Here is a 26,549-nt window from a genome sequence, read left to right as displayed (position 1 = left end):
TGCATCCGGTGGCATACATATTCACGAAAATGGACATCAGCAGAGTCCCATTATACGGTCATTGAAAAAGAATTACTAGCCATCAAGTACGCACTTCAAATATGTCGACACCATCTTATGTGGGCTAAGCATCAGACAGTGGTCTACACCGACCACAAGAAACTGCAGGATCTGGCCAGCCTAAAATGTTCAAACAGTAGACAGGTCTATTGGCACTTGTTCTTTGCAGCCTACGACTTTGTGGTGAAGCACAGACCTGGCATTACCCATGGTAAAGCGGATGCTCTCTCTCGCTCTCCTGGGGGGGGGATTCCCTGTCTCAGTTTCCTGATACCATACTAGACACAGGCCATGTCATTTGTGTGTGTACCCCGTCCCCTCCCATGATCTCCATCATTAAACAATGGGTTTCCGATCACCCGAATGCTTTGACAGAATGGGATGTGGTACTTCAGTCAGGATTGCCTTTCATCCAAGGGAAACTGTTTCTTCCCTCTTGTGAGGTACGAAACCAGGCGCTTGCATGGTCCCATGATGCCGCCATCAACGGTCACCCGGAACAACATCGTACCTTAGAACTATTGCAACGTTGGTGTTGGTGGCCGTCAATGAGGCGTGACGTCGAACACTATGTAAACACATGTTCGATATGTGCACAAAGTAAATCACGTAGGGGTCGTCCGTTAGGCTTACTCCACCCTTTGCCTATTCCTCCCAAGCCCTGGCATACAGTTACTATGGACCTCATCACAGACCTGCCCCGCAGACCAGGTTATGATACAATCTGGGTTGTAGTTGATTCCTTTACAAAAATGGCCCGTTTTATACCCTGTACCGGGATACCATCGGCTCTAACCCTAGCCCGGTTGTTTTTTGAGTCCCTTTTTTGTCTGTTTGGTCTACCGCAGGTCATAATCTCAGGCACACAATTCACGTCCCGGTTTTGGCAGGCACTTACTAAACTCCTGGGTATTGATTCACACTACTCCTCAGCTTACCACCCAGAGAGTGATGGTCAGACCGAAAGAGTAAACCAGGCCCTTGAACAATATTTACGATGCTTGACCCTCCAATATCAGGACTCCTGGCTTCATTTACTCCATCTTGCAGAATTTGCCTACAACAATTCACAGCATTCATCTACTGGCTTTTCCCCATTCTACCCATTGTACGGCCAACATCCGCGTACACTATCTCTTCCCGAGTTTGCCTCCGCAACCCCTGCTGCCAACGCCTGTGCCCGGGATCTAGTTACCATACATGCCCAGACCCTTGTCCATTTACGTAAGGCCCAGACAGCAATGAAAGCCAAGGCGGACAACAAACGGTCGGAAGCCCCTACTTACCCTGTGGGCGACCGTGTCTGGCTGTCAACATGTCATCTTCGTAATCCCGGCTGTCGCAAACTACTGCCTCGTTTTGTTGGCCCTTACCGGGTCGCCAAGGTTCTGAACCCCGTGGCTTATCGCCTCTCTATTCCTCCCTCCTGGCGTATCCACCCTGTTTTCCACACTTCCTTACTCAAGCCTTGCCCTGCTCCTACCCGTCTCCTTGTACCGCCTGCCCCTGTCTCTGTGTCTTCCCCGGATGTCTACGAGATTAGTGCTATTCTGGGTTCCCGATTGCACAGGGGTAGGCTCATGTATCTAGTGGATTGGTTGGGTTACGGTCCTGAGGATCGCTCCTGGGTTCCTTCCTGTGATGTCCAAGCCCCTCTGCTGATTTCCCGTTTTCATAGGGACAATCCCTCCAGCCCACGGGGTCGTGGGACTTTGAGGAGGGGGGGGGGCTCTGTCACGTCCACCAGGGTGCACACTGATGCAAGGAGCAACCCGCAGTCACTCGCAACCCAACAGAACCCCAAACACTCACATGCTCACACACGATTCCACAGGCAAAGGCAACAGTTCCCTACCAGTATGTTTGGTAGTTCAGGCGTTTACCAACCCTCCCTCCTCTGGCAACTGAAATGGAGGTACCCTTTCCTCTGGCGCCGCTATCGACGCAATCGTCACGGAAAGACGGACTAGTTGTCACGTGATCAGCAGCCAGTATCGCGTGACTCTCCTGCACGTCGACCGTGGCTTTGTGGGTCTGTCATGTGACTGCTGCTGTTTTGCTTAAAGCCCGCTGAGAACTCGGAAACGGTGCTTCTCAGCTGCTTATTCAAGTACTGCGTGGCGCTTTGACTTCTACTGGATTTTTGGAACCTACGACTACGGACCTCTTTTGGAATGGTTTCTGGACTCTGCCCCCTGAACTGTTACGTCGCCTTGGACTTTTCAATTGCCTTCCTCCTACTGACCTCGGACTTTGCTTTATGGTTTTCCCTACGGATTTTGCTTCAACGGATACCACGTGGATTGACTCCCTTTGATCCTGGTGTGTGTGTTTCCATGGTTCGTCACTTTATTGGCTCCTACCAGACTGCAACATAACACCTGTCCGCTGGTTGTCATTTAAGACCCCCTTTCATATTTCCTACCTGGTGCCAAGTCCCCTCTACTCCTTCATTGCCAGTTCATACGCATCCTTAGGTAAGCAGTGTTTATGTCACCTGTATATTCAGTTTGCCATTTTTGCACTGCTTGATTACTTGCCTATTGCCTTTCAGCGGTCAAGGGGTCTCTTCGGCAGTTCCTGGTTCCACCTTGACGACCTACCACTCACCTGTGGCCGCAAAGACTTTACAGGCAGCGATTACATTCTGCCTGTGAGGTACTTGGGGACGGAGGGATCACATAATCTGCACGACCATCAAGGTTTCAGAACAGTAAATTAGTATGCATTTCACATTATGGATTTAATATTTTCAATCAAGGAGACGAATGTTGATAAAACGTAGGTAAGGGCAACTAATGCCGTTTGAACATTATTCTGACTTTCAGGGATTTGCCGATTTATAGGCGAGGGGGGCGGATCTCCTACATTGTGCAGGTCTTTGCGTGGAAACATGCAATATGTTGAGGTAAGATATCTTCATCCACTTCAAAATAAATGGAGGGTGTGTGATTACTTCCCCCACCTTAAGGCTCCCTCGAGCCTTTGTGTGCAGCTAGAGTTTTTAGCATATTTTCATCCAGAAAACGCAGAAGTGTGTTAGGCAGAAACCTGTGCAGTTCCCTTAGGGACCACTGCAAAAGGCTTAAGACTACAGGTGTTGGCAGTAAACCCAATTGGTAGCAGTTTGTACCACCCAGATTTACCTGGTAGATGTGGCTGAGCAGCCAGACTTCTCTCAAGAAGAGTTAGAGAGTATATAGAGTATACAAGATAGGTACCAAAATACAGTAGCACAAGCAAACACTGACCAGAGCTTTGGTATCAAGTATATAATTATTTATTTAAAGACACACTTAGAAACACTAGCACTATTATTGTAAGCAAGTTCAAAAACACAGTCACTATTAATATATATACATCCCTTATTAGACAAGTCTTAGTTAACACCACTTATTTCCAGACAGAGGTGAGCGCTTAACTAAAGATGGCACTCCAATAAGTTAAGAAAAAGGGAGGGAAAAGGCAGAAATTAGAAACAGCACACAACACAATACTTTAGAAGCACTCAGCAAGGCAGGAAAGTCAGTCTACTTGTGAGCAAAACGTTCAGAGGCCAGGCTCCCTCTTGGAGATAGTAGAACACCAATGCGCCCAAGATCACACAGTTTAATAGGCTTGGAGAGTCTTGCAGAGAGTTTAAAAATGAATCAGTTGAGCTCAGAAAAGTTCAGTTAGCCAGCCTACGGCCAACCAAGTGGTAAGTTGAGGATTTAAGAGACACCCCACACAGACCGTTGCGAGGGAGGCCAGGCGGATACAGTACCTTGAAAGTGGAGAGAATCCTCCAGCGGGGGCAGTTATTCCTGGCAGCGGGTGCAAGTCGCGGCATCATCCAGAGGAAGAGATGGTCTCGACGTGGAGGAAAGCTGAAGGTCGTTGCACTGCCAGGGAAGAAACCAGCCACGGAGTTCTCCGGTTAAAAGGTACTACCCTTTTATTCGCGTTAGTGGAAAACCGTGGTATCCCGGTTGCCGGGGTGCTTGGCACAGGCAGCAAGGTGGCCACGAGATGATCCGTGAAGGCGAAAATGTGGGCAAACTGGTTATCTCCACCAGTCAAAGGAAGAAGACTCTTCGGGATGAAGATCTCCTCTGTCGTTTGAAGAAGTGGTCCGTCGGTTCAGCAGGGCTCCACCGGTGGTTTCGTAGTTGCAGGTCGGCCCAGCTTCTCCCTCTTCGGATTCTTTGGTCCTGTGTGCGACGTCTGAAGTCCCAGTCCCCAAAGCCCTGCTTTTATGCAGAAAACCCCCATTCATCAGTCCTAGCTGTCACTCAAACATGCTAAGTGGTGAGCCGGGCGGCTCACCACTGGGCCAATCACACAAGAGTACGACTTGAGTTCCCGAGGAAACAGTCCAGGGTGCCTAAACCCCCTCCCACGCCCCCTGTGGTACCCAGACAGTGTGGCACCACTTTTGGAGGCTTCTGTGGAGAAGCCCGCCAAAAAGTGGAACAAAGGGCTCGACTTGGGTTGGAGTCACAGAAGCGAATACAAACGCCATTTTGGAACCGAGTTCTGGCAAAAAATACCAACCGGTGAATTAATATTAAATAAATAAACCGGCAGTATGTTTGAGGCTATGTTAAAAAGTATTAGCCTCGAACAATGGGAAAATCCCATAGATATATTCGCGGTTGAATATAAAAAGTAGTATCCACTGCCACCAGCCAAAACTCGCTCAGGGGGGACTGGACAGTGCCCCCTCGAACAACAGACCCAGGGGCAATCGAATTACCCCTACCAGTACGCCCACAATATGATGGTTTGTACCGGTTCTGTTCACAATGTAGGACTAGTAAAGCCAATGGTGACTTTACATGCCCTGGGAGACAGTAGTCAGTCCCAGGGTACGAAGTCTATGTTTGGGGGTCACTATGACACCCCTGTGTTACGGCACGGAGGGTGCTGTGTAACACATATACCAAAAACACATGAAGCCCTATGGAGTAAAAGACCCCATAGCCCATAAAACACATACAAAGTCAAAGGATATCTCAAATCATGTCCAAGAGTGGGAGAAAAAGAGTCTCACTCTTAGCAGGAGAAAAAAATAAACCCCAAAAATCCAGCAAAGCTGCTGGGGGACTCACTAGGTTTGGGACATTAGCCTTAACAGAGAATTCTCCCTAACAAAGTGTTCCTGAAATCAAACCCCCCCCCCCCTCACTCCCCTAAAAGAGCACCCCCTTTTACACGCAGCTGAATTGAAGTGATTTTTGTGTCTCTAGCTTTGGGTACAGATGCCTGGTCCTGCGTAATAGCGATTATTCTACTCACCCAGTGACTCCGGTAAAAGAAGGTCTCTAGCCATCTCGAACATCTGTTTCACTATGGTTTTGTCTGACGTTCTTGAGAGTCTCCTAGTGCCTACCGGGACTCGTGAATCTTATGTTGAGCAGGTAATGTATATCTCCACACTCCGATGGATTATCGACCATGCCCCAGGGTACTTCCTGGAGAGAAAAAAAACAGCTTCACTTAGTCACTCACTTGTCCATGCACGTGCTCACGTGCTACCTGCACTTTAAGCAATCCAAGGCTTCGCAATTCAGCAGGCAAAACTAAGAGCTCAGTCTGCAGGAGCCCAGTCTTTTTCCACTCGCTGCTTTGTGTTGCTAAAAAGATGAAACGCCTCAGCTGCCAAACTGCTTCACTTAGTCACTCACTTGCCCACGCAGGAGAAGACACTCTTAAATGGACATTGATCTACACTGCGTCCTGAGGAGGGTATATGAGTTTAATCTAATTGCTACCATTTGTTTACTCAGTGTATAGGAGGAAAAGGTTTTTGTCGTGTGAATGTACTCCATCTTTTTTTAAAGTTTTTTTAGCATTTGAACATTCAACACCGGGACCACAGTTACATGTCCCATTATACCTTGGCTGGTCGCTTCGGGCAACACCTTTCCCCTCCCTCCACCCACCCTTAAACAGACAACAAACAATGGTGGTATCTTGTGTATTCAGTTCAAGCAGAACGGCGTTCCTTCACATTGAGTTGGGTCCTCCTTCCAAAGATGTTACTTCCCAATTTTCGGCTCCCTATTTGGCCTATCAGGCGATGGTCTCCTTCGGCTATAGTCCCGTCAAGGGCCCTCTGCTCCTCCTTGAGCCCACCAACCAGTCCCTTTCCGCTCCAGGGGACTCCCCATCCTGTTTCTCGTTGCTCCTGCTCACCCTCCCTTCCCTCTCCAGGATAGCACCAAACTCCCCCCTCCACTAATGCACATCCCATCCCCATTTCTGTTGGACTCCATCCCAGGCAGTCCTAAACACGCCCACCTTGTCATTCACCATCACTGTCAGCTTGTCCATGAGGAACATACTTTTCAATTTGATCAACCACTCATTCTTGCTTGGGGTTGCCACACTTTTCCATTTCTGTGCAAGCGCCACCCTCCCCGCCCATAGCATCGTCTCCCACATTCTGGGGTACCTGTACACCTCTGCCTCTCTCGTTGGGATCCCCAATAATATCTGCAGGGGGTCCTTCGGAATTGTTTCCCCTATGACCTCTGCCATCCACCCAATGCGCCTGGACCCGCAGGCAGTGCCACCAAATATGCATCTCTACTACTGCCTCGTACGGTCAGAACTCTCCCTCTTGAAACAGCTGTCCCGCCCTTTCCAGCCCTGTGTCTGACCACTCTTGTGAATTGCGGAACCCCTTGTCTCCCAAGCTTATCACAGGACCCCAGAGCGAGACCATTGGGGAGGGCCAAGTTGTTATATGCTCTGTAGTTTTTTGCCCCCTACACAGGGACCATAACACTCCTAACGTGGGGTGATCAAGTAGCCTTTTCGGAATATCCCTGTGAGGTGCCCATAGCAAGTCCCTTACAGTGTGCGTCCATATCTTCTAGGTAAGTCCAATATGTCCCCATCGCCTCCCGCATATGTTCCAATAGCACCCTAAACTCGGCTACTCTATGGTATAAGCGAAAATCCGGGAGGCCGAAGCACCCCTCCTCCCGGGGGAGGGTTAGCATAGATTGCTTAGTTCTTGGAGTCTTACCCTGCCATATGAATTCTTGTGTTGCTGACTGGAGTTCTTTGAAGGTTGCCTCCAGTACCTTTGCGGGGAGGGTGGTAAAGAAGTACAGGAGTCTCGGTAGTACATTCATCTTAAACGCCGTCATGCGCCCATACCCCGTTAGTATCACCTTGCCCAACCGGATCATGTCCGATTTAATGGTGGACAGCAGCGGGTCAAAGTTGGTTGCCACCAACGCAGAGAGGTTCCTGGGAACCTGCACCAGGTATTGGATTGCTATTTTCACAACTAGGACACCTAGAAAGGAGTTCACTGGGTCTAGGACTGGGTCAACTGCTTGGATAGGCAGCAACATAGACTTAGATGTATTCACCCTTAAGCCTGAAAAGGCCCCAAAAGCATCAATAAGGGAGAGCAGGGCCGGGAGCGACACTGGGGCATCAACAAAGTATTCCAATATATTGTCCGCAAATAGGGAGAGTTTCAATTCGACCTGACCCCTACGAATCCCTCAGATTCCGGGGTGGTTTCTCACCGCTATCGCCAGAGGCTCCATCGTGAGGGCATAAATTACAGGGCATAGGAGGCATCCCTGTCTCGTACCTCTCATCAGGCAAAAGGAGGCCGATAGTACCCCATTCACCTGCATTTTCGCTGTGGGAGCCCTAAACAAAGCCCCTACCCAATCTCTCATGTGCTCCCCAAATCCCATTTTCCGTAGAAGTGCCATCATATACCTCCATTCCACTCTGTCGAAGGCTTTTTCCGAGTCCAGTGACAGAAGGCTGGCATTAAGTTTGGATCCCTGCGCGAAGTGCATGAGATTGATGGTCTTGCATATGTTATCCGATCCCTGGCGCCCTTTGATAAACCCTACCTGGTCTCCATGAACCAGTGTATGCATAATCCCTTCCATTCTCTTACCGAGCACCTTCGCTAGAATTTTGACATGTGTTCAAAAGGGAGATTGGGCAGTAGGAGCACTCTGTTGGGTCTTTCCCCACTCGGCAACACCACTATGGTGGCTCCCATCATTGTCTCAGGGAGGCGGTGCCCTTCCAGGACCGCGTTAAAGACCCTAGCCAGGTAGGGGGCCAGGGTGGACCAATAAAGTTTAAAGAATATCACCATGAACCCATCCTCCCCTGGTATTATATCTCCATTCATCGCTTTTATTGCCTGAACTTGTATCAGGGCCTCGAGTTTTTCTGCGCTTTCCTGTGTCAAACCTGGTATGGGCAATTTATCAAATAACTCTTCTATACGGGTCTCATCCCCGTCGAAATCAGATCTATATAGCTTCTCATAGTATTGCTGGAAGGCCCCTCCCCCTCCCCCTATCCCTGGGGTATCGTAGCGCAAGTCTCCTGCAGAAATAGCAGGTCCAATTTAACTCGCCTGAATTCTCTACTTAGGCGAGATGTTGTTGGTGAGTTCATTCCCCCGACGTTTAAATGGCCTATTTCCAGGTCTGGCAGGTGTTCATCCATTCGGGCGCTCATTCCTCACCCCGACCCCCTTCTTCCTTCCTGATAAGTCCCCGTCTCCCCCTTTCACCACCGGCCATCTGCCTGAACTCAAACCATGTTGCATACTTAGAACCACCAACACCCCTCCCCATGCTGCTCCATCCCCTTTCCCCCCACGAGGAGCCTAACCCCAACTGCTCCTCTTTCCCCGTTAACGCCCCTGTCCCATCCCCACTACTCCCCCCTCCCACGGTGCCCAGTCAAAAAGTACGACCATTCTTGGTACTTGACTGGACCACCAGAAGGCCCGCCTCCTCAGGGCTGCTTCTTATAAGCACTGCGTGGGAAGAGCCCCCCTGGTTGTTCCCCTCCCCTCCTGCCACCCCACACCCCCTCAATGCCTGCTACAGTGCAGTCTCTCCCCCTCCGCGGTTTACCCTTCTGTACTTGCCACCGGTTGGGAAATTGCACCAATTAGTTCACAGCCATATTTTCACCATCGCCCTGACCATATCCTCCCTCAGTCGGTGGAGCCTCCCGGCCTTCCCCATGGGGAGGTGAGGGAGTGTTCAGTTCTGGGATCCTTTGTCTTTCACCGACCCTCGCCCACTCATCCCTTTCGTCCCTGCCCCGGTCGGCTGTCTCCCTTCCTCCGCGGTGTCCACATACTCCTGGATGGCCCCTTTGATATCATCCTCGGTTACCAGACGCAGTCGTTGGCCCATGTACTCAAATGAGAGCGAGAAGGAGTAACCCCACCGGTAGCAGATTCCCCTCTCCCGTAGAAATGACGGCAGTGGTCGCACATCTGTCGTAAAGCCAAGGTGAATGCGGAAAGGTCCTGAAAAACCGGTACTGTTGCATTGTTGTACGTGATGTTATGGGTCTTTCTGGCTTCCTCCAGGATTTTCACCTTTTCAGCATAGTAGTGGAAGCAGACGAGGACGGAGCGAGGCCCTCCGGCTCAGCCTCCCGCCCTATGGGCCCCATCAATAGTGGGATCTGTCGTCGTGTCATTCCCAAACAGGAGGCAGATCACATCCTTGACCATTCCACATATCTCCCATTCTGTTCCCCCCCTCTGCCTCCGGCAGGCCGAAAAACCATAGGTTGTTTCTCCTTTCCCTGTTCTCGAAATCGTCCATCTGTAGGGCCCTCTCCTCATCCTTTTCCAGGGCGGACAATCTGGCGTCCATCTGTGTTTCCAGGATGTCGACCAATGTTTGTTTGGCTTCCAATTCCTGGAAACGGTCTTCTACTTTGTCTACTCTCTAGTCCATTTTCTCGAGCCTATGTCCAATGTCCGCTCGCATTTCTCTTATTTCCTGTAATATTGTAGCAATGTCTTTTTTCGTGGAAATGGAGTCCTCCACTCGGTCCGCTGGTTGATCTATCATTTTGCCCGAGTCCGGAGTACTCTGGTTTTCTGTGAATTTCTGGTAGCGAAACTCCTGGAGTATCCCCCTCCAGCTCATTCAGCTTTCTCCAGCTATTGATGCCTTGTGCGATTAGCCAGGGGTTCGGGGTCCCCTCCCTCACCTTACTCCAGCGGGGGATGGGTTCTGTCCATCCCTGACCTCCCTAATGTGTGAGGGAGTTGTTTATGTTGTTTGACTCTTTCAACACGGGTAAACGCCCCAGACACTCTTCATGGGAGCCCTCAGCTTCGGAAGGTTCTCCCGATGAGTCCAAGACCCTGTGGGATAGGTTATGGTCGACTCCTGATTTTCCTCACTGGCTCACCCCATTCGTCCTTCCCTTGGCAGTGGAGGCGTCTTCCTCTTCCACTAGGGCTCACAGGATACATTTCCCATGTGGCGGGCACACCCCCGATCAGTTTTGGGGGCCCTCACCAATACCGGATGTCCCTGTGGTGTGCCTCTGCGCCCATTGCTGGTGCAAGTGCAGGGAGCGGGCCACAGAAGGCGCACCAGCGATGGCCCCTTTCTATGGCGATCTTTCTTGCTCCCTCCCAGACTCACTCACTTCGGCCTACCCTCCTGACTGGCCACACTTGGCCTGTCTCTTCCGGGTCTTCCCTCCTCTGTGCTCCTGCTGAACAGTCCACTCCCGAGGCCTCACTGGGGTGGCGTGCCCCGCCTCTACTCGGGGGACAGTGCTGAGTTACCCCCCCCCCCGACCTCTGAGTCAGGGCCTGCGTCAGGGTCCACTCCCCCGTTGACGTGCACAGTCTGGGTGAGTCCTAACTGCCCTGGCTTTGAAAGGCACTGCTTGCTAGTGCCTTATGTTACAAGTATTGAATTCCTGCCTCTCTCTCCAGGACGGTAAGTCGAGGTTGTTCCCTCCTTACAACCACTGCTTTCCACCCTGGGTAGCGTCTTCTATTTGGTAGGCTCTCCAGGCCCAGTTGCCTTGTTCACTACGGGCTTTGTTGTGTTCCTCTGTTGGGCCCCTCCTCCCTGGTCTGCACTCCACTAAGCACTCGTGCTGCACCTTGTCCGCTTCTCCGCGTTTGCTGTTCCAGGCTGTCGTGCCCTCCACAGGGGCCTCAGGGTTCTCTGCCCCCAGTGTGCTCACTGTGCAGGCCAGTAGCCTGAGGGGGGAGTGCCCCCACAAAACCGTGTTTTCGCCTGGCCACTGCCGGTTCTCCACCGGTCCAGCTGGTGATCACATCCGTGACCCTGCAAGTCTTATTATTTAGTCCCCAGGGCCCGGGACTGTTTGTCCTACCCCTCTGGGTTCCTCTGGCCCACGTGGTCCAGGCGCACCACCGGGGGTGGGAGGGCAGGCCCTGGTGCTCCCGCACTGTAGTTCTGGTGCCATTGGGAGGTGAGCAGGGGGGCCTGCTCCGGTGCGGTGAGCCTCACCTTTTCACCGTGTTGTTCTTCCTGAAGGCCGGCACTCTTCCGTCTGGAAGGTGTCGGGAGTGTCTGGGACATCTCCCGCCAGTCGTGGGGCCCGGCTGCTGCTCTCCGCACCTCGCTGTGGGGCGTTGGTCCCAGTCCCTCCCTCTTTGCCACACATTCTAGGGCCGCCCACCAGGGCTGCCCCGACACGCCTCCACCGTCTTTGGGGATTTCTCCACCTCCCTGCGGTCTAGGAAGACCGGAGCTGGACCGGGAGGAGCCCCATGACTACTGCCACGATATTGGGGGGTGGGCCGCACAACTTTCAGAGGGCGATCCAGGGGGCCCACCACGTTTTTCAGCCCACGAGGTGAGGAGCTGGATAAAAAGACAATCACATCGTCTGCGCCCCCTGGTGGCCACCTACTCTATATTTTAATTCTGGAGAAAAAAAAATCTGAAAACATTTTCAGAAGAAAGAAGACATTTATATTACATTGTATCTACTTCAAAGTGATAGTTCTCTTCTAAAAACTTGCTCAGCTACCAGATGAAGCATGGAAAGGCCTCGGGTTTGTGGTTAAAAGTGTCAAGTGCTGCCAATTCGGTAAAAAAAGAGTAATTTGACTTTATGTTGTAATATTTACTTCTGCTTTTTAAAATCCTGTTGAAGCATTTAATTCCTAGTTTTTAAAACAATGCAATTAGGTGCACTGTCACCACAACTGCATATTAGTTACCTTGTGTTCTTGTAATTTTAAATCTGGTGGTCTTGATAAGAATGAATCATCAGATACTCTTAACTGCAGTCCTTTTTCAGCTTTATTGACATTTGCAAAATGCATGGCATTTACTGGTTCAACTACTGACAAAATAAATGTTTTCAGAATTTTAAAGTAACTCTGAATGATCACACTTAGACAATGTGACAGCAGTTGACAAAGGGGACGACAAAATCAGTTCCTTTTTTTTTGACATGCAACCCCTCCCAAATGTTGTTGGGGGCTGTGAGAAGTAAGCTGTCCGTGTTGTCTGGGGCATGGCTTTAACATGCCCAGGCTCACCATGAAGTGAGTCATTTTCAGACATATCCCTTTTGCTCAGAAAACACTCTCCTCTTGGTCGCTGCACCCCAATAGAATATAGTTTGAGTCCTACAATACATACTACCTTTTCCTTCTCATGCCTTCCTGTGCAACTTATCTATCCCACACCCTCACCCAACAATCTAACCGACTTTGCTTCTACCTACCACTACGGAATGTTCTATCGTACGCCTCCTTTGCCTCTCTGACAGGCAAAGCGTTTTGAAGCAATAAACTATGGCAGGAGGCACTATACAAATGCAAGATAACATAACATTTGACAAAGACAACGGGTCCACATTTTATGTATTGTGGTGAGTCAGAAGAACAGACTCCGGTTTTCCAACTCACTGTTACTTTTATTAAAGAAAAGGTTGAAACTCCCAACTCTCTGTAGACTATGAATGTTCCCTGCCTAACTAACTAGGGTGCTCGTCAGTCATCAGGGAGAGGCCAAAACCAATTCTGTCCGCTGTCCAAAACTAACCTATTCTGATCCCATCACTATTTAGAACTAAAGTAGAGAAGCACTCCCTTCTCCTGTGAGGTGGTTATTTCACCAGGTTCAGTTCAATAGTCTATCTTCAGATAGTTCTTAGTGACTGTTTTTATCAAATCGTACAATTCAAATTCTGGGTTCTTCAATGGCTCAACGATCTCTTTAACTCACGTATTCTTTCCTTTTTTGTTTCACTTCCATTTGGTACTATTCCTTTCTCTTTCTTGCCAACTTAAGATTTACTCTATTAAATGTTCCCCATGTCTCTTGACTTGGTGGACTTTGAGGATTCAAATATTGCTTCTCTTGTTTTCCAGTTACTATCAATATTTTGACTGGGACGGGTAGAAGTGTTCCAATTCTCACTCTCCTTATATGCCCTTTAAACGTTGTCTGAATTGGGATGAGTATGAGTGTTCCAGTAACGATTATTTTCATAAACTCTTGTCACTTTGTCCTGACTGAAACTTGTTTGAGCATTTCCATTATGATTCTCACTCTCCTTATATACAATTGACACTTAGTCTTGATGGGGACAATCATTGGTCCACCTCCGGGTCTCCTGCTTTCCCAGTTACCTGGTTTACGTAACCAGGCTTTTTGACAGGATGGACCTTCTCCTTTGGATGTCAGGTTGGCTTCTTGCTGCTTCGTTCCTCTGTCGATTAGCTTGCTCTGCACCCATCTATGGGAAGTGGTATCAGAGTTGTTCATGGACCTCCAGGTCCACTGTGACACAGTCATGTCACTACTGGTCAGCTGCTCAGGATGCCTTGCCTCTAGCTCAGCCTCTCGCGTCCCCTCTCTTCTGCAATGCCACACATCAGAGAATGTACTCGTGCTGTTCTCATCGGATGCCTCATGTCCAGGTTTCATTCAGCGTTCCTCTCACAGCTGATTCAAAACCTGGGGCTTCTCTCTCCTTCACGGTTGCCGCCTAAAAGTTTTATGTGCTGCTGTGGGACTTCCTCGACGCAGCATCAAAGTCCTGTTTCTCAGTTTGCATTACCCTCTGTATTCCTCCAATGATTTTCTTTGCCTCAGTACCCTCCAATTCTTTCTTCAGAGGTATAAACAGAGGGCTTGATTGGCAATAACACATTCTAGTGTGTTCATGTCTGCTTTCATTAGATATTCTTGAAGATGTATTGATGTTAGGTGGTTAAGGGAGTTCCTCATCAGAAAGAGTCATTTTACCTCCCATTTTGGGAGTTGGGGTGGAGGTTCTTCCGGTGATGTTCTGCTTGCCTGTATGGAGGGTATTGCATAGCAAGCTCAACTCCCTAACCTCACAGGGAAAGCCCAGCCCCCCGTGAGAAGTGACAAATTCTCATGAATCGACAATACATATTCGTTTTTAATCACGCCACTAAAACCACAACAGGCTAAACCTACCAGCCACACCAATGCATGGTTCACAACTGACCTTCTGGCACTACGATCCAAGTAACATGCATCCCTATCACTATGGCAAACCACCCAAACGGATAAAGCAAATCTTGACTTTAAAACATGTGCAAAAAGAGTACAAACATGCACTCATCAGGGCTAAAGCCATCTCCTTTGAAACTAAGATCTTGGAAGCCCAATCAAATACTAAAAAGATCTTCTCTATCTTTAGGGACGTGTCACAGAATTTCACCAAAGACAAGACTTGGTGCGAATAAATCCAATCGGCCACGATCGGCAAGCTCATCACACTCCAAAATAAAATCCGAACAACCAGGCATACCCTGAAGACTATGCCTCCCCCTACTACGGCATTACCACCACCCCCAGTCACCTCCACATCATTCTTAAAGAAAATTGAAGAAACAGCCATGCTCAATATCATGAAATCCATTAAGCCGTCTAACTGCAAAGGAGACACCTGCCCTGCTACAATTAGCAAAGAATGCGCCAGCTCTCTCACCCCCTTCCTAACAGCATTCGTGAACGCGTCCTTTGCTACTGGTAAAGTCCCTTCCTGCCTCAAGGAAGCGTGGTTCCGCCCTCTCATTAAAAAAAAACCTACCCTGGACCCATCCTCACCCAATAACTACAGGCCCATCATCAAAGTGCCCTTTCTGCTTAAAATACTGGATAAAGCAGCATACCTACAAGTGCAACAATTCATTGAAAAGAACAAACTCCTTGGGTGCGTCAGTCAGGTTTTCAGCCAGGGCACGGGACGGAAACTGCTCTACTCGACCTAAAAAGACAGATGGACGATGCAAGAGATGCAGGTAAACCTGCTCTCCTCCTCCTCGATCTCTCAGTGGCGTTCGATCTTGTTGATCACAAGGTCCTATGCCACCACCTGTCTGTCACAGCCAAATTCTCACCAAGCGCCTTCACATGGATCTCGTCTTTCCTGCAAAGAACAACCATGCAAGTCTTTTTTGACAACCTCTGCCTCGCCGACCATCATTTTCTGCGGTGTACCACTAGGGTCATCCTTCTCACCTACCCTCTACAATATATTTATACGCCCCCTTTTCCTCATTCTTGACTCACTGGGTATCTTGTATACCAACTACGCCGATTATACCCAGATCCTCCTTACCCTGACAGGAGAGTATGACACTAACAATACCTAGAACACCATCCAAGCATGGATGGCAGTAAACGGTCTCTGCTTGAACTCTGACAAAACCGAGCTGCTCCTAGTAGGCTCCAACGAAACACTCAAGAACCTAGGCCCTAAGGTTAGCCACTTCAGACTGTATCAGAATCCCAGTTGCAAACTCAGTAAAAACAGTGGGAGTCTACCTTGACGCTAACCTAACAATGACCAGGCCTACCACGCAAAACTCATGACCTCAGCCAGACCTTTCCTCTCCGAAGAAAATTGCATCACCATTGCACAAGCGATTACTGGTTCGAGTCTGGATTATTGCAATGCCCTTTTCTTAGGAACATCCAAAAAAAACATGGCTAAGCTACAGGCGATTCAAAACAATGCCCTGCGTGCAGCCATAGGCATCCCGAAAAGAGCACATCACGGCCGCCAGGAAACAGGCTCACTGGCTCCCAGTCAAAGAGAGAGTAATCTTTAAAGCCCTTGCCCTGACACACAAGTGCATCCACCAAACTGCCCCTCCCTACCTTTCAGAGAGAGTCCAACCCATCTCTTCCCATACCTGGCAGCTATGCAATGGAACGCCCTACCAACTCCCCTTTGTGGAGAAATCTCCCATTTGGCATTCCGCAAGTCAGTAAAAACACTGCTCTTCTCCCAATCACTGCCCACACCCAACCCAAATGTATTTCTGACCCAAAGGAAAAATGCTCCTTTCTGTAACTAAGCTAACAACAAGTAACAGCGCTGCGATGCCCAAGGGCTGCATCTGCACTATACAAACGTAAAAAAATAAATAAATAAAAGACTGGGAAGAGGTAATATACTTGATAAGCGTGATGCGCTTGGCGATGTGGGTTAGAGCACTTGGTCTACCCAACAAAATAACCTTTCTTTCACTTTGTTCACCAGCAATTAGCTATTTTCTAAGCACTTCAAATCACTAAGTGTGAAAGCTGGAAAAAAGTGAGTAAACCAACATCGCACACTTCGTCCAGTGGAGAAGCAGGCAACTTACTAGCCCACATCTAAGGGTGGTCGATGAGCTCTTCCAAGCCAAGTTAAGGGATTGCATGCAGAGGGTCATATGGATTCAAAGTGCCACTCCAACTGGGAAAGGCTAGAAGACACAGATTTCCCAAAGAGCACAACATTGTCAGCCATGACTTGACCCTAACCTGTAGGTTTTAGGGGGCACCCTGCAATAGGCAGTGAGAGGAAGATGCATGATGGAGGCTAGGGGATTGGATGACCTATGAGGGAAGAAGGGGCGGGGGGAACAATAAAAATCTCTCAGCTCCCACTACCATATCCCATGTCTTGTGTGTAGGAGCAGTCGTAAGAGTTGGAAATCTCTTTGGCTTACTGCTCTGTCTTCACCACTACACTGGCTTTAAAATAAATCTAAAAAGCCAGTGTAGTGGTGAAGACAGAGCTAGGAATAAAGGAAAGTGGGTTGCAGACCAACTGCTGTGGGTGTCGGAGAAGTACTTGGTAGAGGGACAGTGATTCCAGTGGCCTGCAAAGAAGGAAGCAGCTGCCCTCACGGAAATTGCAGGAGCCCGAGGCAGTGGCCAAATTATTCCAACAAAAAGGACACGTTCTGTGACCTTGGCTAGTGGAGTCACAGGGCTGTCCACTAGCCAGTACAAGAAAGCCCAGGAATCGGTAGACCAGGCATGCTGTACCCAGTCACAAGCCACTAGCAACTCACTATCATAGCTCATTGCAACGAGATCATTACTCAACCTGGCCTGTTGTGCTGTAAAAGGGTAACGTCATGAAGGGGAGTGGGAGTCAGGTGCAGATTAGAGCATGGTGTTGCAGTGAAGGAGAAGAGGAAGAGAGCGAAAGAGGAGACTAGTGAGCCAAGAGATGAGCAAGTGGAGGAGAGAGTGAGGCGAGAGACGTGGAGAGGAGGAGGAGGAAAAGAGCAAGAGCAGGGGAGTTGGAAAGGAGAAAAGGGAAGCAGAAAAGGCAGAGGGGATCCGGAAAGTAGAAAATCAGAGATGCAATGGGAAAGTAGACAAAATGAGACAGGGAGGGAAATGACGGAGAGGGGTGGAAGACTGATGGGACAGAAGCAAGAGGCAAACCTAGAAACTCGATCCTCAAAAATATTATACATTGGTGAAGATGAAAACAGTTGAAGACCCACCAGCACATTTTCCTTATTACCACCAGGAGGGGGAAGCCCACAAATTCCTTGGGTCATACGGCATGTGTATTTGCTTGAGCCCAATAGGAAGACACAAGGGTCACCAGGTGAGGGTACCTGGTAGGCAGTCTTGGGGTTCAACCCCAGATGCTGACAATACGAGTAGTTAGTGGGACTTAGCAAAGGCCAAGAAAGAAATACATGACACAACTGGGCCACTCGCCGTTCTCGGTCCTTGGCCCAGCCACTCTCCCCTGCACTGCCTCCCTGGCACCACCTGCACTACGGGACTGTGTGTATCCCACAGCCCCCCCTTCCCAGCACTCATCTGCACTTACTCGCACTGCCACTAGTTGGCCCTTGTTATTTCCTGTATGCTATTGACCCTGTAATGCACTTTCCCCTCTCCCTTTCCCCCTTGCACTTCTCCCTTTCCCCTCTACCCTTGCACGATTTGAATGACACCTGGCTTAGTAGGATCGTTGTCTGTCTCCCTTTGTCCCCCCCCCCCTTGCCTCGTCGCGCCTTGAAACACTTGTGTATAGGCACGTTACAAATGCCATATCATAAATGACAGACTGGGTGACTGGTCCTGCCACAGAAGAAGCGCAGCACTATGAGGGACAGTGAATGACTAAAGAATGACTGAGTTCAAAGAAATCGGAGGCGCAAACACAGATCAGAGGAGGAGGCGCAAACACAGATCAGCAGAGGAGACGTAAACACAGATCAGCAGAGGAGGCGTAAACACAGATCAGCAGGAGGCGTAAACACAGATCAGCAGAGGAGGCGTAAACACAGATCAGCAGAGGAGGCGTAAACAAGGAGGCGTAAACACAGATCAGCGGAGGAGTAAACAAGGAGGAGGCATAAACAAAGATCAGAGGACAGGGTGTAAACAACGATATCAGAGGGCCTCGCCCCCCTATTCCAATTTCCCGGTAAACTAGGGTGTTCTCTCCTCTCGCAGGAATCTCAAACTTAGGTGGCCCTGACCCACTACGCATTACTGTTTGCTCTTCACTGTGTTAAACTAGTGCCCTCCACTCACTTCCTGTCTGCATACTCGTGTCGTTCGCCTCCCCTCCTACTCCATGGTGCTCTCCATCTCGCCTATCTACTCTAACTGCTTCTCCATTGACTATCCTGCTCTCCTCACTAAATCCGGTAGGAAAAAGTTTAAAAAGGACATCCTGGTCTCCAACCCATGCCTCCCTATCGCTGACACCTACACGAGCGCCTGCTCCAAGGAAACTCTCACTGACATTCTCTTCTTCGTACCTTCACCTGACCTATGGACCCTTCACATGGTCGCTGTGCTCTCTCCTTTCTCCACCTCTCCCATTAATGGTGGCACCCGTTGGGATGTCCTCTTGGCCCCTTTCCACTCCTCTAAAGCCATCATTAATGTCTATGCTAACGGGACCGTCTTGGTCCAAGGCCCCCAGGCCAACCTTCACCTCTTTGATAGACGCTTCCCATGCCTCATCAACTTCCTCTCCTCTCCCGCTGTCCCCCCTCCTCTATCCTCAGCTACCTTGCCTCCCCCCTCCCTCCCTGCCCCCTCCCTTGCTCCCTCTTCAACTCCTTCTCTAACACCTCCGCAGGGTGTACCTCTGATCTGTACCCCTCCCCGGAAGTTTTTCAAGGGTGGCAACCTTCTCCACATTGCCACTCTAAATTCTCGCTCTGCCATCAAGCACTCCTCTGATATCTGTCGCCTTCTTGAGGAACTGGACCTCGACGTCCTCGGTCTCACTGAGACTTGGTTCACTGCCAGCTCTGCCACCAGCTTCGACACACTCCTACCTGACGGCTACAAGATCCTCTCCGTGCCCAGGCCCAACCGTTCAGGGGGTGGCGTTGCCCTTATCTTCCCTGAGTGGATTCCTGCCACTGTCACTCCTACGCAGACCTACTCCTCCTTTGAATGTCTCGTCTGCCGACTCTCTCTCTCTCCTAGCCATTCCCTTACCGTGGCTACTATCTATCGGCCTCCTGGTCAAATTTCCTCCTTCCTCTCTGAGTGGGCTGATCTCTCCTCCTCACTCCTGTCCTCAACCACCCAACTCCTCTTTCTCGGTGACTTCAACATCCACCTTGATGCCTCCTGTCCCCCCACTGGTCTCTTTCGCGAACTCTGCAACTCTCTCTCACTCTCTATTCTCCCTTCTGGCCCTACTCACTCTGCAGGGCACACTCTTGATGCTCTGATCTCTTCTGACCTTCCCCTCTCCCTCCCTCTCTCCACTCCTCTCTCCTGGAGCGATCACTTTCTTCTATCCTCCCACCTCTCCCTCCCTACCCCACAGGCAAAGCCACCCTCTTCACTGCCACCCACCTTCTCGGTCATCCGACCCATGAAGCGCGTGTCAGTTGAGGCTTTCGCTGCCACCTTCTCGCCCCCTCCTCCCCCCTCGGCTGACTCCCACCCCGACACAGCCCTCTCCATGCTCTATTCCTCTATATCTGATACTCTCGATATCCTTGCCCCCGTCATGAGAATCCGCCTGAAGCCCAAAGCCAAATGTAATTCCTGGTACGACTCGGATCTCGTCACCCTAAAACGCAAGTGCAGGGTGGCAGAGAGGAAATGGCGTGCTTCATGTTCATCCTCTGACAAACTGGCCTGCCGCCTGCTCCAAAGGCAATACCGGCTCTCCGTTCTCACTAAGAAGAGAGCCCTTATCCAAGCCCGCATCTCTGAGGCATCAAACAACTCGGCCGAACTCTTTAAAATCTGCAAGGAGCTGGCCAACCCTGCTGCAGTCTCTACCTCTCCTGTCCCCTCCCAGGCCCTCTGCACTGCACTGGCCTCGCACTTCATCTCAAAAACTCAGGACATCCTGTCCTCACTCTCCTCCCCTCTCCTCCCTCCCTCTTTTCCCGGCTCTTCCTCTTGCTCTCTTGCAGCCGCCCCTCCGCCCTCCTTCTCTTCATTTCCACCTTTTTCTGCTGACGAGGTTTCCAGACAAGTCCGATCTATGAAAGCCTCGTCTAAACAGGTTCACCCCTGTTCCTTCAAAACCATCAAGGACCACATCGTCTCCCTGGCTCCTGCCCTGGCTGACTTTTGCAACCACTCATTCGCCTCTGGAGTCTTCCCATCCCCCCTCAAGCACTCCCTTGTGCACCCCCTCCTCAAGAAACCCTCTTCCGACCCCTCCTGCCCGGCCAACTATCGCCCAATCTCCATTACTCCCTTCCTGGGCAAGCTCCTGGAGAAACTGGCCATCTCCCAGCTTAACCTCCATGCTGAATCTGTTGGTAATCTTCATGACCATCAATCCGGCTTCAGAGCGGCCAGAAGCACGGAAACTGCTCTCCTGAACATCCGTGAGGACCTGCTCCTGAACCTCGATTCCAACACTCCCTGTGTTCTCATTCTGCTCGATCTCTCCTCTGCCTTTGACACTGTCAACCATGCCATCCTGCTCAACCGTCTCCGTGATAACCTGGGTATCACTGGTCAGGCTCTGGCATGGCTGACCTCTTTCCTCTCCGGTCGACCCTCCCAGGTCCAAATGGGCTCCTTCCTCTCTGACATCTTTTTCTCCACCTGTGGTGTCCCCCAGGGATCCAACCTCTCTCCCTGGCTTTTCAACCAGTATCTGGCACTCCTTGCCCACCGCATCGCCGCCCTCTGCCCCCACTTCCAGTGCTATGCGGACGATACCCAGCTCATTTTCAGGCTACCCTCGGCCTCCTCCTCTCCTTCCCTCATCTCCGACTGTCTGTCTGCTATCCAGGAATGGTGTGCCGCCAATGACCTCTGCCTTAACGCCAGTAAGACTGAGATTCTACTCATCGGCGCACCCACTCCCTCCTTCCCTGCAGCTCTCTGGCCGGCCTCCCTTGGCCCCCTTCCTGCCCCTACCTGCAAGGCTAAAAACCTCGGGGTCATCTTCGACTCCACACTCTCCTTCTCTCCTCATATATCTGATGTCTCTAAGAAATCACACTACCAGCTGCACCTCCTCAGAGGTATTCTTCCCTTCCTCTCCTTCCCCCAGAAGCTCACTGTCTCCCGAGCCCTGGTTCTCTCAAGGCTGGACTACTGTAACAGCCTCTATCTTAATCTCCCTGCCTCCACTCTCCGCCCTCTGCAACTTATCCAGAACAGAACTGCGAGACTTGTCCTTGGCCTCAAGCCCAGGGACCGTATCTCTCCAGGACTGAAATCTCTTCACTGGCTCCCAGTGGCTGCGAGGATTAAGTTCAAAACCCTCTGCATTGTCCACAAGGCCTTCTGGGGCCTGGGGCCTAAATACCTTCAACTCTCTCTTCCTAAATATCTTCCTTCACGAGCCCTTCGCTCATCCGTCTCCAACTCCCTCATGGTCAGCCGCTTCTCGAAGCAACGTGCTGGGGGTAGATCTCTCTCCGCAGCAGGGGCCTCCCTCTGGAACAGCCTGCCTGCCTCCCTGAAACTTGAGGAGAACCATCTCCGGTTCCGGAAGCACCTCAAAACCTTCCTCTTCGCTTCTGCCTTCTCTCTCCCTCTCCCCTGCTAAACCTGCTTAACTCCCCACTAAATTCTACACTTAACCTGCATCTGGGCCACTCTCAGCGACCTCGGTCCAGGGCCCAGCCACTCTCCACTTGCACTGCCCCCCTGGCTCCCCCTGCACTGTGGGACTGTCACTGTATCCCTACAGCCCCCTACCCAGCACTTGCTCTGCACTTACCTCGCACTTGCCACCAGCTGGCCCTTTTTATTTATTATCATTTATTATTTTATTACGCCACTTACCTTGTACTGCACTTTTCCCCCCACCTCCTCCCCCTGCACTTTCTCCTTTTCCCCTTACCTCTGCACTTGCACGATCTGAATGACACCTGGCCTAGTAGGATCGTTTGTCCGTCTTCCCCTTGTTTCCCTCCCTCCCTGCCTCGTCGCGCCTTGAAACACTTGTGTATAGGCGCGTTACAAATACCATATCATATCATATCATATCAGAGGAGGAGACGTAACAAAGATCAGCGGAGGAGGCATAAACAAAGATCAGCGGAGGAGGAGGCATAAACTAAGATCAGAGGAAGAGTAATCTAAGATCAGGAGTCACTCAAATCCAAGCCCTGCGAGTTCCCCAGACAAAAAGTGACATGCACAGCGGTGCTGCACCTATGCACCCAGCAGCAAAAAGGTTAACAAGTAGGAATTTGCAACCAATATATAATTTGAGTAGTGTGTTCCAGAAATCCCACAATCCTTGTGATCCATAAATCTAACCCCATCTCGCTGTTTCAGCTTAGTGAAAAGGTGGAGCAAAAAATTGTGCACAGAAAGATAGTAAAAAAGACCCTATAGCTTTCAGGAAACATGTTAACGCACATGCACAGAAAAGAACTGCACCTCAGGACCAACTAAAAGCCTGATTACGGATCTTCTCACAAGTTAAAAATGCAGGTGGGTCTGAGGTAGAGCAGGGCATCAAGGGTGCCTGCCCCCTGGCTTTCAACTGTAAGAGAAAAGTTACAGTTCCTCTGCGAAACCCATGTTCCTGTTTGTATTAAGTAATTTAAAAAAGGGCAGGGAATATTTGTATCATTTATTTTAAAGGCTTTCCTGAGATTCATTGAAGCCGCCGATTATTGTCAGTTGATGAATTACGATGAACATATTCCATTACTGAGAAGTTTGGAGGCAGCTCCTGTTCACTGGTATGGCCCGTTACCACCAATACTGCTGGGAGCTGTCTTTCACTTCATTAAGGAGGTGGGCCACACTACTTAGGTTAAGGTAGGCTGGGAGCTCTTGAACGCCAAGAGCATGTATGAAATGTATTCCTGCTTACATCACCCATATCCCATACTGTCCCAAATTTGATTTAATGACCTGTGTTCCTGCAAAGTTTACAGGACTCAGAGCAACCTTGGACCCCACATTATTTTTGATATTAGGGCAAGGAGTGACCTTGTACACTGCAGTAACATCATTGATCGTTATAGGTGAATAAACAAATCAATTAAATAAATTCAAGGCAAAAAGATCCAAAATATTTTAATTAAAAATCTACAAAAAATAACTCCAAAAATGCATTTTAGCAGAATGTCACTGCTCGGCTGCTTGTAGTTTTCATAAACAGCAGTCATGTATCACACGCCAGCTCAATTGTGATATTTGCAGTATTTTGAGCCAGCCCAAAGTGTAAGAAGAGTAAAGGGAGGGGGGTGCAGATAGCTCAATGCTGTCAAGAGTGCAGTGTGATATAAAAATAGCACTACATCCAATGTACAGTTCCACAAAGGCCAAAAAAGCACCTTGCTCTCATTCTCAATGTATGCCTAAAAATTCACGTCTGAGGAAACCAAGTAAAAAATGTTTAATAAAATCTCAACAGTCTGGCGTGCAGTGAAAGCAATACTTCAAAGCCTTTGGAATCCACAAAAGTCAGTCATGTATGAAGAGCATTAGATTAACACACTTTCTTCAACCAGCAGACTACTGTAAAGGCCGAGTTGTTATTCTGGTGCATGCTTGGTCTCCGTCTCCTACTTCAGATCCATAAATCGGATGTCCATGATGAGCAAGATGCTCTTGGGCAGAGGGCGGGGAGCAGGTGAAAGCACAGTAAAGATCTGCCGCTCAGGGTCCACGCTGGTCACTACAATAAAGCCAGCCACGCTGGTCTCGGCTATGTTCTCCTCTGTGCTGTCGGCCGTGCTAACACTCAGTAAATGGTGCACCATGTCACGGCCTGGTGTGACTGGCACAAGTTTTAGCTGATTGTCCTCCTGTGACATACCTAGTGGTAGGCAGGAGTCTGGGATTGTGGGCGCACCTACCTTGTAGATCTTGACATCTGAAAAGCGCACATCGTATGCATGGGGGTAGAAACTGCCACGATAGCCATAGAAGTACTCTCGGATGCGTTCATCGCGGCACTCACGGCGGAAGTCTTTAGAGCGTTCCACCACCCCACCGGATTTAGGAAGGAGCACAGTGCGAACAAAATGGGGCAGGTCCCTCTTAAGCTCATTGTAGATGCGTTCCTGATCCAGCACCACCACTACATCCACCTCGAAGGCAGATGCAGCATGCACTAGGGCCTGGTATCCAGAGCCCTTCACCCATCCACAGGTGTTCATAACACAGCCACTCACTGATGCCCTGCGGTTCACCTCACAGCGTTGATTGAAGACCTCTGCCAGCCGCGACGTGATCTGCGGAGCATAAATTCAAATGATCAATTTCTGCCAACCTTGGTAAAAGGGGGAGGTAAAAAAGTGACACTGACTGGAAGAGAAAAACAACACATCTATTGTCTGAAGCAGAAAATGAGAACATTGGAGAAAGTACAAAAAATATATAATAATAATGATGATCACAAAGCCAACAAGAAAGGACGAGGGAGAGAAATGTGAAGCCCACTGAAAACTAGGAGGAATAGAAGTTGGGGAATTGGACGAGAAAGGTGAAAAGAAACTGAGCATTCAAAACATACTCCTTCAGTTAACAAAAAAAAGACATACTGGATTCCCCACCATAACACACAGGATGTTACAAGCTCATAAAACTGATTCACCACACACGTTAGGACACCTATCATACAACACACTGGCTGATTCAATCACGACACAAGATCCTGCTATTCACTGCTGCTCATTCAAATGTCTGCATCACACAAATCTCTTCAAGAACATTACGCTAGAGGTATGATATGACAAGTGTTTCAAGGCGCGACGAGGCAAGGGAGGGAAACAAAGGGAGGACGGACAGCGATCCTATTAGGCCAGGTGTCATTCAGATCTCGCAAGTGCATGGGAAGGGGGCAGGGACAGTGCAGTACATGGAAAAAGATAATAACAATAAGTAACGGCCCAGAAGTGGCAAGTGCAGGGGTAAGTGCATACATCAGGTGTCAAGGGATGGTAGGGGGAGTGTAGGGATACAGAAACAGTCCACAAGTGCGGGGGTTGCAAGGTGGGCAGTGGAGGTGTGGGACGCTGGCGGGGGAGGGAGCTGGGCCCAAGATCAGAAGGTGTCCAGGTAGCCAGTGCAGTTCCGGTTACAGCCAGGTTGTCAGCAGAGGAGAGGAGGAGAAAAGGCAGAAGCAAAGAGAAAGGTTTTGGAGGTGCTTCCAGAACCGGAGATGGTTCTCCTCAAGTTTAAGGGAGGCTGTTCCAGAGGAAGGCACAAGCCGAAGAAAGATCTACCACCAACTTGTTGCTTGGAGAAGCGACTGACCCTGAGGGAGTTGGAGGCGGATGAGCGAAGAGCTCGAGAAGGAAGATATTTAGGAAGTGAGAGTTGAAGGTATTGAGGCCCCAGGCCCCAGAAGGCCTTGTAGACGATGCAGAGGGTTTTGAACTTAATCCTCGCAGCCACTGGGAGCCAGTGCAGAGATTTCAGTCCTGGAGAGATACAATCCCGGGGCTTGAGGCCAAGGACAAGTCTTGCAGTCCTGTTCTGGATAAGTTGCAGAGGGCGGAGAGTAGAAGCAGGCAGATTTAGAAAAAGGCTGTTGCAATCGTCCAGCCTAGAGAGAACCAGAGCTCTGGAGAAAGTGAGCTTCTGGGGGAAGGAGAGGAAAGGAAGAATACCTCTGAGGAGGTGCAGTTGGTAGTGTGACTTCTTAAGAGACGTCAGAGATGTGAGGTGAGAAGGAGTGTGTGGAGTCAAAGATGACCCCGAGGTTTTTAACCTTGCAGGTGGGAGCAGGAAGAGTGCAAAGAGAGGCCGGCCAGAGAGCTACAGGGAAAGAGGGAGCGGGTGTGTCGATGAGGAAAATCTCAGTCTTACTGGCATTAAGGCAGAGGTCATTAGCGGCACACCATTCCTGGATAGCAGACAGACAGAGATAAGGGAAGGAGAGGAGGAGGCGGCAGAGGGTAGCCTGAAAATGAGCGGGGTTCCATCCGCATAGCACTGAAAGTTGGGGCAGAGAGCAGCGATGCAGTGGGCAAGGAG

The 26,549-nt window shown here is 49.9% G+C and overlaps 1 protein-coding gene across 1 annotated transcript in view; it reads right to left on the bottom strand.

Annotated features, from left to right (window-relative positions):
• Positions 1-23,613: 23,613 nt before the first annotated feature.
• Positions 23,614-26,549, bottom strand: part of CLP1 (cleavage factor polyribonucleotide kinase subunit 1) — a 98,885-nt gene continuing 95,949 nt past the window's right edge. The window contains exon 3 of the mRNA XM_069629024.1: positions 23,614-24,802. Within this exon, the coding sequence (XP_069485125.1) occupies positions 24,131-24,802 (672 nt within the window). The 3' untranslated portion in view covers positions 23,614-24,130. The remainder of the gene's footprint in view (positions 24,803-26,549) is intronic.

This window comes from Ambystoma mexicanum, chromosome 12, assembly GCF_040938575.1.
Source record: "Ambystoma mexicanum isolate Mex_15411 chromosome 12, UKY_AmexF1_1, whole genome shotgun sequence".
NCBI classification, from domain to species: Eukaryota; Metazoa; Chordata; class Amphibia; order Caudata; family Ambystomatidae; genus Ambystoma; species Ambystoma mexicanum.
This window is presented reverse-complemented; position numbering and strand designations above follow the sequence as displayed.